At 36.8% G+C, this 21575-nt stretch overlaps 1 protein-coding gene across 13 annotated transcripts in view; it reads left to right on the top strand.

Moving 5' to 3' along the window:
• Positions 1–21575, top strand: part of PARD3 (par-3 family cell polarity regulator) — a 451653-nt gene that overhangs the window by 426211 nt on the left and 3867 nt on the right. For 12 of the 13 annotated variants that reach the window (XM_064637293.1, XM_064637285.1, XM_064637268.1 and 9 more), the window contains 2 exons: positions 10221–10341; positions 19840–19967. In XM_064637293.1, coding sequence (XP_064493363.1) covers positions 10221–10341; positions 19840–19967 — 249 coding nt within the window. Of the gene's footprint in view, positions 1–10220; positions 10342–11386; positions 11404–19839; positions 19968–21575 lie in introns of all 13 variants that reach the window. The other variant, XR_010425367.1, reaches the window with a different exon arrangement.

Raw genomic sequence — 21575 nt, 5'->3', positions numbered from 1 at the left:
AGTGGTTATGTTGCAGTCCTTGTCTTGTCTCAGGCATGGCTATACACTTCTGTATGTTTCAGAAACTAAAAAATTTAGGCATTTATTTCCATAAAGGAGAATTACAAACAGTAATATAGTGTACTCTGTAAAGAACCCTTAAAATTATAGTAAAGTAAATGGGAACTTATAACTGTATAAACTTTATACAGGATGTTAAAGAAGGCTAGTGCCCATTTGTGGTTATGTGAATGCAAACACAGAGAGGCTGAGAGACTTAGTCTCATTCTAGTGAGTTTTTCTGCCAAAACATTAAACTCTTGGGTTATATTGCTATGCTTGTTGAGCACCTTCTGCCAGGCATTCCTAGTACCAGACTTTCTTAGGATGATTCATTTTTCATGTACCTTGAGCCCAAGTTAGCCACCTAGAGTGGGATTCATCTGCCCTAATATAGTTGTCTAAAGCTATCCTGAGCTACTCCCTCTACTCTTCTTTCTCAATGAAGAAAAGTAATGAGCTCTTGGGAGAATAATTGCATCCAAAGACAGGTGCTGTGAATTGCCCTCTGGAGTAACTCATTTCTCTGTCTTTCCCTTAGAAGGGGTCTAGATGAGTAGTTTTAACTACATGCCTGCCTTTTAAATGATTAAAATTGGTTGAGATAAATCCCGCCTTACCTTCTCCTGGTAAATAAATTAGCTTTTCTATAGTCTTTATCAGGCTAATTGTCTTGGTTAAATACTGAAGTGGTGTTACAAGTAAATGTTGTATTTCTTCTGCAATTAGAGAAATACATGCTTTTGAGTTTCTAGAATGTGCAGTTGGGTTGAGACTAAGCAGCCCAACAGCAGTAAATATTAGAATTGAGGATTTCTAATCTGGTTTTTCAAAGCATAGCAAGACTCTCAGCAATTACTGAGCATCCTGCACAGTACCTCTGAAAAAGGTACTGGGGAAAAGACATTTTTAACATTTCCAAGAGGAAAAAATAAGTGAAATAACTTGAAAATATCTTAAGTAGTAAAAGTTGAGTTCCAACTAACTCACTAAATAACCAAGTGAATTTTTGGATAAAAGGTAGTTGCTAGTTTTTCTGTCCTTATTTGGAATTGATTATTTTTTTGACTATGACTGTAATTTTATGGCAATTTCCAGTTTTAAAGTTAATCAAGACACTGTAGTGGTAAAGCATGATTAAAGCATTTATTTATTAAAATCTTCATCTTTGAGATAAAATGCTGAAAGGATTTATCCAGAAATCAGTTGTTTTGCAAAATATCATACTAAGTTGGGGTTTTTATCTCCATATGCATATAATATTTAATTAAAAAGTCTTAATTAGTTTTTGTGCTAATCAGTATAAATCTTAGTGATCAACTTCTTAAGAAGGCAACAGTCATGTGAATTTAGGCACCAATTCAAGTAATCAATCTTAGCTTTGATTTTGTTTTTTTCTTGGTTGAGTCATATTGTATGCAAAGGCAGTGAATGATGAAATGCTTAACAGTAAGGTCAGATTTAAAGTTTTATTTAGAGGTTGCAAATAATTCAGTGTGAAAAATAAAACAAGGATCCCACATTTCTCTATGTTTTATATAGAATTTCTGATCTAGTACTGATGCTCCTATCAAAGAGGCTCTCCTTAAGCTTTAGATTTTGGAAACTGTGTCAGGCTTTGACCTTGCCTTGGTATCCTTAGGCCAAGTCATTTCTGTTTGTTTGTTTTTGATGGACAACTTCTCATTTTGTACATGGAAATTAGCCTATAGTTAGAGTAAGATATAATCTAAAATCAATCAAAATATTATTTGGAAATTTATAATGCAATAGCCCCCCCGTCAAAGTACAGAAACAGTTATAATTATGTTAGCAGCTGGTAAGGACAGTGGAAGGGATGTGAACTTGGTGTAATGTATTATCTTTTTTAATGTTCAGGCATTTTGAAGAGATGTTTTAGTCCATATATCAGTGTTTCTCTGGCGATGTACAGCTTGATACTGGAGTTTAATTAATACTTTAAAATAAGATGTCATTTTTATTGAAAGCAAGTGTTCACTAGAGTCAGAAACATTCTATTTTGTTTTGCTAGTTGCAATACCCTGGTACTTGTTTGCTCAGTGTTTTCTGTGATTATAGCGAAATAAAACAACGTCAAATGTTTTGGGGGTTTCCAGTATAACTTATGTCAAGGAATTAAGCAAGACCTAAGTACTTTTAAAGAAGTGGGGTTTTGCATTGTAAGACTGCTAAATTTCACCATTTACAAATATAGTGTAACAGTGCGCTATTTGAATAACTTTTTTTTTCAATCTTTTTTCAAATTCAAAAATTTGAAACACTTGAATAATTTGAATATTTCTTTTGATGCATCCTGCAAATCAAATGGTGCAATGAGGATCTTATTTTTTCTCTCTATTTTAATTTTGCTAGACTCCTCCCGTGAAAAGACACATGCTTTTTCTCCACTCCATTGTTGGCTACAGTTGGGCTCTGAAGCAGATTTTAGGATTTAAAACATAATGTCAGCACAGAGCAAAAGCTGAGCAGAAGCTGAGTCGTGCAAGGTGTGCTGGAATGAGCTGGGTTATACCTACATCACAACATTCACACCTCACAGGTGGTGCTGTGGCTACAGACAGATGTTCCTTCTTGGAGATCTCTGCCGTGCTTTGAGAAGTGACTGCTCCCTAGCTGCTCCTTGAAGAATTGTGCCCCCATGTCTCCTCCAGAGAGCAGAGCAGAGGGAGCTCTCACTAAGCAGTTTCTAGCAAAGCAGCTGGATTAGCTTAAACTGAAACAAAGGCTGACATGGCCTGAAGCCTGCTAGGGATCTTCCAGATGATCCCTTCTGCTGGCACAGGAATGGCCAGCTAGGTCCAGGAGAGGATTTCTTCTCTGTGGTCTTTGTTGAATGTCTTTGTATTACTGTGCCAAGCAATCCTCACATTGACACAAAATAGCCTGTGATGCCTAATTGTGGATGTTCATCAGACCTAAAAGCATTGGAGCCATCATTGTCTGTTCCAGTTAGGATAGGAAGATTCTCAGAGCCCATTTCGCCCCACCTGACTTTGAATTAATTTTGTATTTAATTTAGAATCAAAAATGCAAATTCCTCCTTTGCTTGATCACTGGTATTTTTTCCTTTTCTATTTTTTTTTCTTTCCTGATTGATTAAATCTTTCCATGTGTACTTCTGCTATTTCTTTAACACCTTCATGAGAAATCCACAGTGAGATATTTTGTATTTTTTTTTAGGTTACATGTGGTGTTCTCTTTTTTCTTTTCCTGTTCTTATTTTTTTTTTTTTTTGTTCCCTGACTCAGAAAATGCAATACCCTATGACAACAGCTGTAACAAGTTGTGTGTGGCTGAAAATTGGCTTGGCTTATACCTGCAAAATCTAACAGTTCTAAAGTAAGGCATAGACTCTGTGATAACCCAGTAGCTGAGTATCTGTTTTCAGATGTTTATAGCAAGCTCCTAAAATCTCTGCTTTTCCTTTTAGTAGAAGAATTCCACTGAAAAGTAAGACTGGATTTCTGTCTCCGGTGTGCAGGCTCTGACAGGCTAATAAGGAAGAGTGATGGTGGCAATAAAAAGGGTCTTGGGTGCATTCTTCAGATTTCACTGGTTGTAAAATGATGGCCCTGCTACAGAAGGGCCACAGAGGGACTCAAAGTGAAATCTAGCCTGGAAAGTTTGAAGAGACTGTTGTGGTGAAGTGACCTCCCCATCAGCTCCACCTCTTCACGTTGTTTATGACCATCACATCAGAAGCGAGTGCTGAGTTTAGAGCATTCGAGGTTACCTTTTTAACCCAGAGAAGAGAGGTGTATCTTCTTAATTTTTAGTTATTTACTCTGTTGAAATAGTGTAAAATGATCATCAAAACACAATGTCAAAATCTGAAAATTAATTTTATTCACTGAAGAAAGCGAGTACATTTGAGGACTTGTGTAACTTCTTTATGGTATTGCAGTTGATAACTACCACTGAGAAAGTAAACTGGAATGACATAAAAATTCCCAATGAGTTGATTTCACATGCATACATATTGACATAAATCCTAAAGTTTAAATCCTGTTTTGATGGAATTACTATGCTGAAGTATGTAGGTATGTGTACAGGTAACATGTTATATCTTGCTTGTCACATTAAGCCAATCCCTGAATTTAACTGCCTTTCAAATCTGCAGACTTTAAAGGATATATAATGCTCTGTGTTCATTTAGCAAATTCAAAATGGCAAGAGAGGATGATTTTTATAACCTTGTGAACAGTAGAAATAAGCCAAGATTGAAAGAGATCTGGGGGAAAAAAATTCAGATAGGATGCATACCCTTCAGCATGCAAGAAGCTGCCCTTGTTAGAAACTAACTTTGCATGCATAATTAATTTGAGCAGCACATTCCATTTCTTACAACTAGAAGAGAAATTGAATTCAGGTGTTTGGTGAACATATGGGGGATTTACTGTGAATTTATGACCTATGGTTTGAGTGTAAAAACCCAAGATACTAGCTGATAAAACTTAATGAAGCTTGTGCAGAGAAGCTATTTTTATTTGGAGTTTTGTAATTGATACATTTTTTTTTTTTTTTAACACCTCTCCCCTACCTTTTTATGCCTTATTCTCAATAAATTCTTTGACACTTAAGAAAAACAAAAGTAGTGTGGGATAAGCCTTTCTATGCCTCTTTCCAGGATGCAACCCTGTTACGGGTACATTTGTAGTCTAACAAATTTGATCTGTCGCTCAGCTCATTTTTTTCTCAGACTGACTATAGCAATTTGGTAATCATGCAACAGCTCTTTTCTACAGCGCCTGCCATCCATGGGTGCTCCTGTTTGTGTACCATGTCTATATGTGTTAATATCCATGTGTTCATGAAAAATCTATTCCCTGATGTCTCAGAGAAGGACCATATGTGGGGCACACTGGAAGGAGAGGACCAGCCAAATTGGTTACACTAATTTAAGCTTGAGGAGTGGTATTTAGATGTCAAAAAATAAGCCATAGAACAAAATAATAGGAAAAGACCAACGTGCTCTGGCAAGCTTGTGGCAGGAAGGAGACGGTGCAAACTCTGTTGCTCTTCAGCCCTCATCGGCCCCCTGTGTGTGGGCACAGTCATCTGTGTCACTGATGATTAACAAATCTGTTTAAAGTGAACAAACCAGCAGACTGTGCGTTGGAACATGGTGATAACTTTAAGGCTGGTAAAGGGCATACTTCCATTTTGTTTCATGTCCGTGACTTTTTGAAACAACTTGACAGTTTCTGCTTATTCACCCTCAAGGGCCATCTGAAACAGACAAATCCATCTGCTTGGGCTTAAATGCTGTGGTGAGAGGCTGCTCGAGTTTCAGTAAATGTAGCAGAAGTTTTTATGTTACATTATCACCACTCTGCTTTCTGTTGGGCTGTTTCATCCTGCTCAAGCATTGAAGAAAGGGGCCAATTTTGTAGAGGCTCAGTTTGTTCTGAACTTTGGTGAGGATATGTGCTGCCAACTACAGCATGGCCACCAGACCGAGGACATTGTCAGTCCTCAGCAGAATAGAAATAAACTCTTTAGCTGCTCCTCTCTATGTGTAAATATAGAGGTAGATTCAAATCCAGCTCTTGATTTTTAATGACACAAGTAATCTGGCCAAATGAAAAGGAATTTGTATTATAGAAATGGGTGATAGTTATTTACCAGCTTGAAGCAAATAAGAATCCATCTGTGGTTTATAATTGTTATCCAGAGATCTAAGCAGCTCCTTAGGACAGTGAGGTCCTGCCAGCTCAAATGTGTGATAAAAGATTTCAAGGTGTAAAGAACTCTTGTTTGTTTACTAACCTTTTGGTTATTCCAGTCATGTTGCAACTGCCTGGTAATGTTGTTAAGACCCTTTTCCATGCTTTTTCAGGCCAATAATTTTTTTTCCAAAGCTTCACTCATCCCTGTTCCGTAGCATGTTTGTATCTACTTTATCACACTTGAAAATCTGTCTGTTTTGAAAGGAATACAACTCTGCACATCAGTGCATGACATCACACTAAGACATTGCTTAATGATCTGCGACTCTGATGGTCATTGCTGCAACTGTTTGCTTCTGGAAATATGTGACAGCTCTGGCCAATCTAAGCCTTGCTTACAGTTGCATTTTTTAGCCCACGCTGGTGGTGATGTGTTTTAAAGCAGCACTCACAAAATAATTGATTGTGAAATGTGCCATCTGCAGATGGAAGGCGATGGGGTGCCAAGTAGAGCTGTGACACAAGAAAGCCCAGCCACTTTGCAACCCAAGTAAACTTTGGCCCTAAAAGCCTTTCCTCGATTTTTATTTATTTTAGGAACATTTAATATTGCGAGCACTTTGATAGAAGAGCGTCACTGGCATCTGATGCTAGGAGGTGCTAATCGTCTTCCGTAAATTCACAGGCATTCTGTTATTAAGTAGGCATAGGGAAGCATTGTCTGGGCAAGCTGTGGTTACTGTAGAGTTGTAATTCCAGTTTTGCTAAAAAGTTTAAAGCTAGCATAGGTCAAATCTTCAATAGACTTTGGATGGATTTCAAGTTACATTCCTTTCTTCCTGCTAGTAGTCCTGAATTATTTGAGGTGGATCTGCCTTCAGATTTTTGGTTCATTTGAATGGAAGACTCAAACAAAATGTGGTACATTTAAACTGAGCTTTTGAGGACTTGCACCATACATCTGCAAAAGGGAATTTAAGCAACAGGAACACCTGCAGCTGCACCCTAATAGTCTGTTGATATGACCCTACCTCTCTTGGGTCAATTCATCCAATAAGTCAAAATTCATTTTGCTTTAGACTGGCTAAGGACACTTCTCACAAGATATAATTTGTTTAGCTCTGTCCCAAGGGATAATGATGTGACTTCCATAAAGAGTTGTAGATAGAGCAGAATATCTCAGGACCTGAAGAGGAATGAAGTTAGGTTTGCACTGTTGCCTCCAAAATTTTAATTCTAAGTTTCTTATTGTGATTATGATTTTTGCATTTCTCTCCTTCTGGAAGTACTACTTGGAAGTTGAATGAAATATCAAGAGGGTGTACCAAGTGTTCCCTGAGTGCAGGGGGAGTGCAGAGGGAGACATAGAAAACATAGCAAAAAAGCACTGATGATGAAAGTAACTGGATAAAGAGAGGCATGAAAAGAAACAGGAGACAGCATGGCAGGCCAGGACAGAGATGTGCAAACCCTTGCTAGTGAGAAGGTTAGGGCAGATGTAATTTGACCTAGAGAATCAGAATAAGGTTGAAATGAAAATGGAAGCAAAAGGATGCCAATCTGAGATATAGTCTAAACCCTCGATTAATCTTTTAAGAAAAGTATCTTAGCCCCTCCTTAGCTGCCTGCCTTTTCCGTTTTCCTCTTCTAAATGAAAATATGTAATTTTTTTTTTATTACAGAATGACTGATTTGAAGTCACTTTCTGTTTCTCCCAGACATTTTGAGCACAAAGAAATTTGAGTGGATACAGAAGTGCCTTTTTCTAATTTTTACTCTTGCTTTTCTGTGAAATAGTCCTTTTCATAATTCACTTCTTTTGCAATTTTCTAAATTTGGGTCATGTCCCTTGCTTTTCAGATAAAATAGAAATATTGTTAAAAGATTTATCTCTTCTGCCATTATCAAACCTTTAATAACTTTGAATAACTTTTCTTAAATCAGCTTGACTTCTTTTTTTTCTTTTCTTTCTTTTTTTTTTTTTTTTTTTTTTTTTTTTGTCATTTGAATAAGTTCTTAGGTCTGGAGACAAGTTAATCATAATTCCCAGGATCCTCCTTGTCCTTTGTTATTCCGTCTCTGCAGTGTAGAGAGTGTCAAATTCATGCCTTTGCTGTTCAGAAAAAGACATACATTTTGGCTTCATGGCATGGACACTGCATTTGCTTGCTATTCCTCTTTTGATGTAATCGTTTCATTGAATATCTATCACAAAATGTGGAGAAGTCCTCATATCTGTAATAACCCTTCCAGCAGCCCATTTTGGGGCTGGTACAGTATGTCTGTTCTGTATAATGCACAGGATTTAGTGCAGTACTTTGGGGGTTTACCTTCTGTTTGCCATTGCATAGCTGCTTCAGTGCCACTTTTGCATTGTAATCCCTTAGAGTTCGAAACAATCTTGATTATGAAAGACAGATTATTTACCCATTATCTTGACTACATCAAGGTGTCCATCTATGTTGCTTTTCTAGTAATTTTTGCACTGAAATTCAACAGCATTTCTCTTTCAAACATATATTATTATACCTGAAATACTAATACTTACTGTATTTTGCTACATTTAAGTGCAATTTATTGTGCAGAAAACACTTATCTGTGTAGAAAGCATTGGACTACTTGTTTGTTGGATTAACAATGCCCGTTTTAAAAACCAACAGACCGTTTAAAAGTAGTTTGTACGTCATGCACTGGATTTTGATGAATCCATTTACAATGTGCAGTGTATAGCAATGCATGGGGGAAAAAAACCAAGGAGCTGCATACTAAAGCTGGGCAGAATTTGACAATAAGGAATAAATTTACATAATATAAAACAGTAAATGGAGATAAGCGCTTTCACAAAATTAAATTGAATTAAGGAAATAAAATTAGCAACACATGTACAATGATGTGGAAATTTTGAAACTACCAGTGTTTCATTTCCACCTGTTCTAAATAAAGCTTTCTTTTAATTGTACTTTTCAAAAGGGTAATTTGCACATAGAAGTTGACTTACTCTACAAATAAAGCATTTCTTAAAGCTCTCATTTGGGGGGGGGAAGCATGGAAGAAAACACTTCTCTAAATTCCTTCCTTTTCTTTGCCTTTGGTGCCAACAAAAAAAAATAATCAACCCAAACCTTTTAAAACTTAGCCTTTGCTAGAGCCATACTAGTTTTTCTGTCTGGCCAACCAAGCACTGATAAACTCTATTTAATGGCACTGAAAAGAGTGGGAGGTAACGTCTCAAACATCTACAACCTCCAATCCCTTGCACCTACCAGTCCCACAAGACACCGAAAACAGCCACAAATGGAGTCTAGAACTGTCTCTTTTTATACGAGAGAAGACACGGGATATAAATTCACTCTGTTTTATTGTACCCTGTGTCCAAGAACAGAAATCTATGGAATTGCTTTCCATTGTCTCTCTGCAGACTCCTCTTTTGAAACAAAGTAATAGCTGTCCATTCTTCATCAGCTCTTTTGAAACAAACAATGAAATGCAGGGCACAAGGAGTCCATAATAAAAGATTAAAATGCTTCTGGTTAGTCTTGATATAACCTATTTGTTTGTCAGGCTTCCTATGATTCCCACATTAACATGTTTGAAATACAGTGGAGTTATAGAGGTCAGGTGGGAGCTGCAGAGCTGGAGAAACGTCAACGCAATTAATAAATATCCATTTCCCCCCTGCTCCCTGAAATAAGCCATTCCTGTGCATTTTTCATTGTGATTTCACATACACCTGGGCTGTGAAGAGTGGATTACCAGACACTATGAAAAATTGATGGTTTTCAAGGGTTCAAGGTTCTGGGTGTGCTGGTTTGTAGTGGTACCTCAGGGTCTGAGCCCTCCTCAGCCAAGATCTGTGGGGCTGAGGCCAGCACTCTTTTGCTGCCCAGATGCATTCCTGCCTAGGGCGCTGTCAAAGGGATTGCTTGCTACTGACCCCCGAGCCTTTTAATGGTTTCAGACTGATAAATTTAAAAGACTTGTTAAAAAAAGAACTAAGGGATGATAGACTCTTATTGATTGGGGAAAATAACCAAATTTTATATAGGTAGAGCCTTCAGACTTTGTAATTAATTTGATGTGAATAAAGATCTGACAGTACTACCTACAGTTTATTGATTAGGGGAAAGTATCTTTCATGTTTACTCAGTAACAGAGATCACTAGGACTTTTAATTTCTCTTTATGTTACATCTGACACTAGTGCGTCTAGTCCTCTTCATTTCTAAGACTGATATATACTAAAGAGACACCAACAACTTTGGATGATTTTTAGAAATATCCTCATTTGTCTTATCTTTACAACATCAGAAGTTTCTTTATAAGTCAAACAACATTAATAATCTTTTAAAAACTAAATATATTTGTACTAAATGCTTGTAAATTATCTCTGAGTCTGTAGTCCTGTGCTGTAGTAGCAGTCCCACGTTAAGAAGTCTCAGTCACAGGTGGGACTTCCCACGTGTATTGATCATTTCCATCCTCTTTCTTTTAGCAACAGGTCGACTCCTAACAACCACGACCGGATACAGCGCCTGAGACAAGAGTTTCAGCAAGCAAAGCAAGATGAGGATGTAGAGGACAGGAGACGTACTTACAGTTTTGAGCAGCCGTGGGTAAGTGTGGAGCCTGTCAAATCTGGGAAGGTTGGCTGACTGGTGCTGTTTCTGAGCTGGTTGGGAGCAGACAGAGAGGAAGACAGGGTCCTCTGTCTCCACATTTCTGCCCTTGCTGTTATCCCTGTTTTCAGTTCATTGATGTTTATTTCATTTCTAAACTTCTTCAGCCATCTGTCATCTATGCAGATAGCATTCTTTGCTGTGTGTTTAGACCCTTGACTCTGTGAGTTATTACTTGAATTTTTTTGCCTCAAAGGCGATATCAATTAATCTGGAATTTTCAAGGAAAATCAGAATAAAATGCATACTAACAATAAATAATTTAGAGAGAACGTGTAACCTTGTAAATGGTATTTTCTCTGAAACAATATCAGTGTGATTATTTTCATAAAAGGCAGAGCTATGTCTTTTCACAGTAAAAAAGGAGGGATATGCACACTTTACAATAGTAGCCCTTTTGCCACTTACATTAGCCGAGACAGTTCTGTATCGAGATATACATCCTAACTGATCATTTAAATCCTGTTCAATCTGATCTAGCAACGTGATACAATTATGTAAATTCACGTGCTTATCTTGTTTAATATAATTGAATGAATCAGCGTTGCCTTTTAATAAATTACATATCCTAAATTAGGATCTTTTAAACATGTGACAAATACTCTAATTTTGTTGAAAATTCTATGATAAAGACAGTGAACAACTTGCTTGTGTTCCCAAAAAAGTGGGAACTGTATGATGACAACAGTGGTAACTCTCACAGCTTCCTCCAAAGCGAGTGTAGGTGATGGGTTATTGTTACTTAGCATTGCAATGCACAGGAGAACGAGGTGGGAAGACTCTTAGCTGAAGAGCCATCTCTGTGTATGAAGTCACTGAGAACAACCCAGGCAACATACCTAGGTAACATCCTAATGCATATGTCACCTTTGTTTGCCTGTTGTGGTGGATGTGGAAGACTTCTTTTTGGTTTTGTTGGGTCTTTGTGTCCTTGACCATCTTAAACTCACCAACTTGAACCTGTGATATTTTTGACATGCAGCATGGAGAGGAACAAAGGTAAATGTGTCCCTAAATGACTTAATATTGCTTAACATCAGGATATAGGATATAGGATATAGGATATAGGCTTCTCTTTCCCCGTTTTAGAAAATCTCTAACTTTGTCTAAAAAATAATATAAACATTTTCTTTATGACCAGAGGTTTTCTATTTAATGTGGGGAAGATATTGTGGTAGTCCACCACAGTGGTAGTTTACCAGTTTGGGGGTAAATTTGGGCTGTAGTAGAGATACTTTCCATTATGCATATCAACTACTCTTCACTCTCTAAATGAGAGAGTTGAGCAACATTCTTGGGAAAACTGTGTATGAGAAAAACTTGCACTCTTGAAGACTTGGGAACTTACCTACTGAAGGTCATGGGCCAAATTGTTGTATATCTAAATGCCATAGCAACTTTAGACAGTCAAGTTGGCTTTTATTATCATTTTTTGTAGTGAGCAAAGGGAATTATTTAGATGACAGACTGATTACCTTAGGAATGGAATAATTTCCTAAATTGTGGGTCAGAACACTGACCTTTCTTTTTTCTCTTACTCAAACAAATGGGATTTCTCTGTTTACTCCCCTTCTACAGATCATGCAAATGAGCTCAGAGTGACTAATTCAGTTTAATGTATTAATATTAATTCTGGAGCTTATTCTTGCTTTTGTAGGAGCTGCTCTGTTTTTAAATACATAGGTGACCAAATGTTTTATTTTAGATAAGTACTTTAAAAAAAATTGGCCCAGAGTCTTTTTGAATTATAATTTTATTTTTCCATCATGTACTCCAGCCTTTCAAGATCACAATGCCTGGAAAGGATAAAGCAATGATCTCATCCATTTCAGCACTTCATAGCCATTTCAGTGTTAAAGAGCCATAACCTTCTCTCTTAAGGAGTGTGTACTACTTTAACATATTAATCTAAAATGATGGACTTTCTTAAGACACACTCACAAAATAGATCCAGATGTATTATTAAATACCAATGATACAAAAAAATGCAAAAGTGGTTTATAGTATGTATGCAGGAAAATACTTAAATACATACATTGCTGTCTTTTCAATCCATCTGTAAGCTGTTGGTTCCAAACCACAGCAGTGCAAAGTGCACCTGTATATAGACCATTGTTGAAAAGTGTATTTTCACCTGAGGGAGATGGGTTGTGCAGCCTACATAAACTAAAGAACTTTACATCCGGAGAAGCCTCAGAGCCGCTTGACAGCAGCCAACTCTGACCTGGTTTGGACAGACAGGAAAAACCCACTCTCTGAGAAGTGTGAGCTAGGTGATAAGTAGTTTGCATTTCTCATTAGCAAGATGATGGGAGAGATGAGGATAGGGAACAAAGTGCTGATGTGATGTGGGACTGTTGGTTACTTTAAGGAAATATAAATGAACATGAAGTTTGCAGTGTAAGTAATGGATGCTGATGGAAATCTGGCAGCTCTGAGGATATTCAGAGGAACTCAATACTTCAGAAACCCACTAATATATTATCAAAATGATCCTGTGAACCTCTCCAACTCCAATCCATCCCAGACTATTAATGACCTGTGACACAGAGTACAGTTACCTGTGACAGATACCTTCAGTCTCCTCCATGGGTTGGAGGCAGATCTCTGTACCATGGAGCACTACATCACACTGGCTCTGTGGCAGTGACACTGGTGCCTGGCCCCTTCCCTTCCTGCATGTGCCCGTCAGGTGAAGGTCGTTTCTCCGTAGATGAGCAGCACAGCCAGACTGTTTGCCCGGCTGTGTTTGCCCTGCCAGTAAACAAAATACTTGACTGCCTGTGAGTGTTCACACTGCATCAGGCAGCTTAACAGACACAAAAAGTGATAGCACTGGAATGAGATGACACCGTCTATTAAACAGCGTAACATTTCTGCTCAAGGCCAGTTGAATGACACGCTGTTAGGGTTTAAATAACTGCCTAAATGTTGCAATACTGAGCCATCTCTGAAATCCAGTGGTTCTACAATTTTGATTCAAAGCTTTATGGAAAAGATTTTTGCATTTGTTTATTTTAAGATAACTTTCTCAGGCTTCATAAAGGGCTTCTGCTCTTATATGGCTTCGCTTTTTTGTGTGTGTGTGTGCGCTCACGTGTGTGCGTGTGTTTCAAAAACTAACATACAAGAGTCTTTCAAGGGCAATACTATAGGCCTGATGCTGCATGGAAAAAAAAAAAAAAAAAAATATGATTAATCCATTTTAATCCTGCTGGTGTTAATTCCAGTCAGAGTTTGCAGACATGTATCTGGGCATGTAGAATTGCATGGGATTACAGTTATGTGTACTAATATTTAAGGCCCTTGCTGTTGCTATGACATTTTTATTCCAACGCAGGATTCTTTTGGGGCTGATTTTTCTGTTCAGTACCAAAGTTAAGCCTCTGGTTTCTGGGCTTTTCTGGGTTGTGTTAGGTCTGCTGAGGTTTGTCCTTCCTTATACCAGTCCCAGGCTTGGGGGGATTTTTGTTGTAATTTGTTCTATATCTTGTATTTTTGCATAGTCACATCTTGATTAACAGACCCTCCCCCCACACACCTTCAGTAATAGAACCACTGCACTATAGCCCTAAATGTTATAGGAGTGAACAATACAATTTTAAAAAAGAGCATTTTAAATCCATGGAAACTACTACAGCTGCTTGCCTGTCCTGCTTGTTGAAGCACAAATGATCAGAAAACCCCACAAATATGCAGGAGAGACAAAAGTTAGTGGTTTATGTCTTCAAATTTGATGAAGTAATTGGTGCTGAAAATGGAAAGTGGCAAATTCCATTCACAAATACATTCATCTTCAGTCATCCTGGATCTATTTGAATGATAGGAAAAAATTGACATTGAGAGAGCAGCTGAGCAAACTCTAAATATTTAGGAGTCAAATAAAAAGATGTTTTATTTTCTAAAGATAACAGCTAACTGGGTCAAAATAAATATGATACCTGACTCATCTGAGTATAGCTTTAATCATATGCACAAATTTAGGAAAGGCAAATAATTGCATGATTTTCATGGAGGAAAGACTCTAAGAGTCCTAATAATATACTTATGCATGGCCTGATAAATAAAGGCTCGGAAAATTCAGGGACTGTGCTTGGTTTTTTTCAGCTGTTTGTTGGTGTATAGATCTTGTCTCTAAGAGACTTACGGGGAAAAAAGAATTCTTTCTTATCTGTTTATGATACTTGTATCTTATTCCTATATTCAAGTCCTTGACCTACTCAAAGCCATAATGAATTCTAATAACCTAAAATTCTTTAAGAAAAACAAACTCGATTTTTATTGCTGTAACTTCGAGTGCATATTAATATTACCTGGAAAAAATTAATAACAGGATACATTAAATACAAACACTGTAAAGTTTATATCAGGCTGTAAGTTATGTAGAATTACTCAACACATTCATGAGAAAGAGAAATAGTATATTAATTCTTTCTATTACTAGTGCATTTCAGGAGTCTCTTTTAGGATATTTTATGCAAAATACTAGGCAATATCTGATGGAGCATTGCAGTTCACAAATACCTTAGGAGCTAAATTACAGTTTCTCCTACCCCAGTTTGTTTCAGAGAGGACACCAAAGTTATGCAGGGCAGCCTCTCCACAGGTAGTTCCTCTTCAGTTGTGTAGATAATATCCATTCTGTTTCAAACCTGCAAAGGATTTCATAAAATAATAGCATTTTTTTTTTAAGATTGAGACTCTAACGTTTTATATTTTAACATTTTTTCCCACTAGCTTCAATCTTGTAATTTATTTGAAATAAAAAAAAATGAAGATAGAAGATTTTAAAAAGAAATTAAGGCATTTTGGTTAGTAAACAAACATATTTATAGCTCACAGGTGTACAATGCGTGTAATATCTCTGGCAGAATTTCAGGACTTAGTGGTTTGTTTCTACTATTCTGAAGATTTTCTTTCTGCTGCTCCTATACACAGAACAGAAATCTTTGTCCCATACCACACTGCTCAGTTTCCTACATAGACACCATAGAAAGGCACAGAGAGGGATGGGATTTTCTTATTATGTGGTGTTTGAATTAATACGCACACCTGCTGGCAACTTTTAAAAGACTTATTGCTATATGTTCTGTTCACCATAGCAACATAAACAAAAATCGAAGTAAAAATAGTTTTCAAGGACATCTCCCAGAAACACTGGATGTTTTTTATCGCTCTGAATTTTGATATACATGGTTACTGGATTGTCTGTCATCTGTGCCAAGTACATTTGCACATAAAGCAGGCAAGGTCATTTAATCTTATCTATTTCTAATTAGCGCTGAACTATAAGAACCATGGACTTTTGGAGGGCCTTGTGTCTGCCAACTTCCCAGGTGAACCTGAAACCTCTTGGTTAAACACAGTGCTTAATCTCGAAAAAACAATTAGTTTATTTTAATATTAAATAACAGTCTTTTTTAACAAGTGGAAAAATACTAAGAGACTTGATCCTTACTAATCTCCCTATTAACTATTTCTTTGTCAACACAAAAGAGTTCTATGAGTTGGAATAAGTGTTTCTCCCAGCTTGTACCTGTGTCTGAAGGCTGTCAGATAAGTTTGTCACCTCAACTTTTGGATTTCCTATCGCCTGAACTGGTTGGATCTCCCTGAAAACCCAGTGCTCTGGATCACCCCCATGATCTCCTTTCCGTAATTCTGTGGCAGCTTTGATCTGTGCCAGTCCTGCAGGATCCATGCTGCCACCATACAGAACTACCTCTGTGGGCAGAAATGCCACTCTGTGGGGAAAGAAACTGTGTGGGCATCCCTTGGTATAGGTAGGAAAGAAAGGAGGGACCTTTGTCCCTAAAGATGCTACCCTGGACTGCTGATAGTGGTCAGTGCAACATGAGCCATGGATGTACATTCTCTGTGACATGAAAAAATGTTGTTTGCATGAAGTGAGAAAGTAGAAACTTTTAACTTTGCAGCCCTGGTTTTAAATTAATGCCTCTTTTAGAAGAGAGCTGTGTAATTTCATCTATCTTAAAGTACAATTTTACATGCTGAATATTGTTTAACAATGCTGAATGCAAGAACTATCATTGCCACTTAAATGTGTTGTGGAGGACATGAACATACATTTATTTGTATAATGCAGCCTTGGTTGTTATTGTGGCCTTGACCACATCCTATTTGAAAAGGTCAGTGCTTGTCATACGTCTCATTGCAAGCAAGGCCAGGGTTCTTATCAATCTGTTCTGTGAGGACTGAGCTGTTGCCAGGTTTGTTGGATGGTTTCAGGTTGTTATAACTGTACTTAGCCTAGTGTTGATATAAGTGTTAAAATTACTGTGTTATATACATGTTTTTTTGTTGCTGTTGAAAGATTTGAAAATAGTGCATCTTTTTTTTTTAATTATCTCCATTTTATGCTGACATAAATGGGGTAGGCATGTATACAGATGTGTATCTATGAATATATTTTATATAAATATATATGTATAAAAGTATACTTTGGAGATTGAGACAAAATTACCAATTAGTTTTTGAAAACTAAGGTTACTTATTATATAAATATTTTTGCTTTAGATAATTTAATCAACAGCATATTGAAAACTTAAATCACTGTATGGAGATTTGCATTTTTGAATAAGTTAAGGGTCCAAAATGGAATATGTTAAGTCTTTATATCATCATAACCACATAGGCATTTACTATGGTATCACTGGTGTTTTGAATGAAAAGAATTGAAAGAAAAACCTTTTTATTAATAAGATATTTGGATGTACCTGTCTGTGTGTATATATGTTATGTTATGTGATTTGTGATTACATGCAAAGGGAGTATTTTTATGTCTCATTGCCATATTTTTGGATGCTTGAAATGAGATAGTAGATTCAATTGTATGAACAGCTTATTGTAGTTGTGAACAATATTCAGATTAAATAAGTATCCTTTCCAGATTTTTTAGAGTATTGCAAATCCTCTTAGTACTCATACCTTCAGAAAATCAGATAATGGATTTGAGATGTTTGCCTTTAGACCCATCAAATTACAAATGCTGTCCATTAGATGAAATTCCTTGTGAACTGCAGAGAATCCAGACGTGACTCCTCAGATCACATCATTCTGGGCAGGCACTACAACAGGCAGAGAGGAGTGATAGCCCCTGCCTCCATTTAACTCATTGGTTCCTCTGTGCATTAAAAAGAAGTATCTCTGAAGGCACAGTTTGATCTTAGTACATTCATAGTCCATTAGGACTTTCAAAGCCTCCGTCACTTTAGTAAAGGCTTTCACGGTAACTTCATCTCTCTGGACATGTGTGTGTGTACGTGCATTCATGCTTTCTAGAAAAGATGCATTTTATTGTCTTGTACAAACCTAAATTGAGCAGCAGCTCAACCTATCTCCACCTGTAAAATTCCTTAATCTATATTTATAGTGAACTAAAAGAAGTGAAGCTTTTCAAAAAAAGAGAAGCAATTCTGATTTCATGTCTTTCCTGTGATAACTACTTTCTCACATATGACGTAATGTAACTGCAAGCTTTCTAATGCTGTTGAAGTGAAACCCATGAAATGAGGAGGTTGGCTCTAAAATCTTAGTTTAAATGTTTTTATTCTTTATGGAGAAGTTGATATGGGAACTTCTGAGTTTCCCTCTGGTTCTCTGCAAGCTGCTTATAACCACACAGGAGAGAATTCACAAATAAACCTTGCGATTTTCAGATAATCACTCTTTTCCATAAGCTGAGCCCTTCAATAAAATACCAAATGTCAGAAGACTCTCAATAAAGTCAGGAAAGTTAGAAATGTTGACATATGCAATAACTGAAATGCTGCTCTGTATGTGTGTTGCCCTTACTTAATATAGTAGGAAATCTCCGTGGGGGTTGTTGGTTTGGACATACATATGTACAGCTTATTCATCTCTAAGAAAATTTCCCACAAGGCTAACATGCAATTCTGTTTTCTCAATTTGTTGCTTCATCTTACCATCCCTAAAGCATTTTTTCCTTAGAAATGCTGTTTTACTGAGGTTTTTTGCAGAGTAAACCTATTCTGAAATAGATATCAATGTTACATTAAGGATTTTCTTAAATAAGTCTATGCTTTTGTATTCTGATTCTTTTGTCCAGTAATCTTCCCATAATGGGAAGATTGTATATGTTAAATTCTGAACTGAGACTGATGCTCGGTCTGAAGTGTATTGTCATTCAAAACAAAGTTTCTAAAAGTTGTACACCTGTCTCAAATTTGTTGTGTTTCTGGTTACCTGCAGGTACTTGCCTATATAGCAAGACAAAGGAGACGTTTCTTTCACAAATTACAACTTTCCAGTTTCTAAAATTTGTCTTCAATGTACAAAGCTTTTGAAAAGCCTTTTATCTTGCAGATATTTGTAAGCCATTATGATCTCTTTCTCTGAAGAAATTCTAATGGCAAAAAACAAGGGATGTTTGTTTTGAGGAAAAGCACAGATAAAGAGGCAAGAAGTGGTTTAACAAAAGCAAGTCTGAGACAAGTTGTTTCAGTCCCAGGCTCAGACAAGTGGTTATGCTCCCTAACCTCCCTATGATTAAACTTACATGATTTGAACAGAACTAGTAATTTTAAGGACATAAAAATAATACTTTGTTTCTTTGGAGGTGAAACCTTACTAGTAAAACAAGAAAAAGCCATAGCATTCTTTGATTTTTGTGACACACTGTTTTGCAACTTGAAATTACAAAGTCTGAAGAAAATAGTAATGTAAAGCAAAAAGTGACATCTCAATGAAAGTTAACTTTTTCATATTCCAAAGTTCTTATCCAACCATTCTGACAGATCTTGACCAGTAATGCTCTGTATTCTCAGAAAGTCCCTCCATTTTCACTTGCTCTTAATATTGGCCTCAAAGTGTCAAATTGTCGCTTCATTAAGATCCTACTCAGATACACAGAAGTCCCGATTGTCCACAAGAGACTTGCTGAATTTATCTACTTGATAATATCGAATCAAAAAATGTTTCTCCCATCTCAGAAAAGCAAGCAGTGCATGTGTGGGCCAACAGCAAATTAGAGTGTTTCCAGTAAATGAGAGCATCACTTGAGTGTATTGATGAGGTTCAAAAGAGCTTCTGTACTCCCTCCTCCCCTCAGATTCTCAGTGGGGTGTTAAACTTGGCATTACAGTGGCTAGGGTAATTTACAGAGCCTGAAGATCCGTTCCACTTACTTAATTTAAATTACAGTGTTACTATAAAAGCATAACCCATTCTGGACCAATGTTTTTCTGATACATCTCAGAAATGGTAGGTCAGGAAAAAAATGTGTAGCACAGGCCACTGTTACAGGTCAGAATTTAACCTAATTATTGTGAAAGAGCTGCTCGAATTGCGTGTTGAAACAGATATAACTGTATTTGTACAACAGCAACTTAAATGATGACTCTTTCATGGGTGTTTTTCTGCTTTGTTTAAGACATTTTCATTTTTGTTTTGTAGCCAAGCACCAAGACGTACTCACAGAGTGGCAGGCACTCCGTGTCAGTAGAGGTTCAAATGCAGCGGCAGCGGCAGGAAGAAAGAGAGAGTTTCCAACAAGCTCAGCGGCAGTACAGCTCATTACCCAGGTATGGCAACTGTCTCAAGCTACTCCGTGCACATGAGCCTGGAGCTAATTTCATTTGTGAAGGAAAATGTCGTACTTAGTGCAGACACTTTTGGTTAGCATTGATATAAGGTGGAATGTATTCACTGTGGAAGAGGCATAAAATTTCTTAAGTGAGAGCATGTGGTAGCTGTTTATTTTAGGAGAATTGCTTCAGAGCTGATTTCAGGGGGATCTGATGGCACTCAGCACCCAATAGAATTGAGACATTAGAACAAAACTATTCTTTGTGGGACACCATCCAGTTTAATTTTCTGCTATTGCAGAAGTCTCCTGAGCATGACATGAGTTGTCCCCTTTTGACACGTCAAATGATTTCTTTTTCTGTTGCCTAATTCCTTACTGGGCAGAAATTCTATTTTTGTGGTACTAACACAAAGGGAAAAGTAAAAGGAAAAAAAAATTTGAGTCCTCCAACAAAAGAATATGGAACTGAGAAAATTACCCAAAAACTCAGGGGCCTTCAAGTTTACAGTATATACATTTCCTTTGAGTTACCAGGTCATTAGCAATGGAATGCTGAAAATTAATACATTTTTTTGTCTGAACAAACCTATATTTTTAAAAAACCTTAATTTTTTTTTAATTAGTTGTTTGGACAAAATGTCTTTTACTCGATATTTAATTTTAAGAATTAATAGAAGTTTAGTCAACTTGTATTTCAAATTAACTCTATAGTTGAGCATTATGCAAATAGTCTTTGCATTTTGAAGTATCAGCAGCAATGGTTGAATGGAGAATAGTTTACACTGGAGGTTGGTGTCAAATTGCTTTCCAACAAGGTTGTATTATTTTTGTGGCTCTGTGGAAATAGTGTGGAAAAAAAATCTGTTGTGACAAGATGTGTTTTACCAGATACATTGTAACTCTTTTTTTTTGGAGATAAATACAAGCCTCATAACAAAGTTATCTAATAATTCTATATCCCAACATCTTTGAAAATAAAACAGTTTCAGATTTTTAAATGCTTTAACACCTTTCAGTGTAGAATTTTTCTGTTAAGTTTGGAAGGTGGGAAAGGGAAATGCAAAATTACTGTGTTTTCTGAGATTGTTAGTTTCTCATTTCTTCTGATCTCTGCCTTCCTTCTGAAGTGACCACTCCTACTAATGCCATATTGTTTCTCCTGAGAAACTCTCTTTCAGTTCTGCAAGCCCCAGCAATGCACTGGTGGAGTGAAAGGATACAGACACTAGTGCCAGTTTTAAGTTGGGAGGTTTATTTTTAGTTTTAAAATGGTGATTTTGAAAACTCGCTTTTCCTGTTCTCAATCATTGGTAGCATTTAAAAGTTGGAAGTCAATTGCAATGAAGCTCCAGTGACAGAAATTAATAACTCTAAGGAGAAAAATCTACAAGAAATATGGAAAATAGATCATAGAAATGCTTGTTTTGAAAAGAGTTTCTGAGAACTTTGCTCAATGTCGTCTTCAACATGAGAAGTGACTGGCAAGCTAGCAATGCATGTTACTGAGTAGCATGTTACTGAGTAATTAATGATAATTTAATGGTATTTCAGCTGTGCTGAGAGCAGACAGAATTACAGGACCTCAGGCTAAAGTTCAGCACTG

The sequence above is a fragment of the Pseudopipra pipra genome, chromosome 1 (assembly GCF_036250125.1).
Source record: "Pseudopipra pipra isolate bDixPip1 chromosome 1, bDixPip1.hap1, whole genome shotgun sequence".
NCBI lineage: Eukaryota > Metazoa > Chordata > Aves > Passeriformes > Pipridae > Pseudopipra > Pseudopipra pipra.
This window is presented reverse-complemented; position numbering and strand designations above follow the sequence as displayed.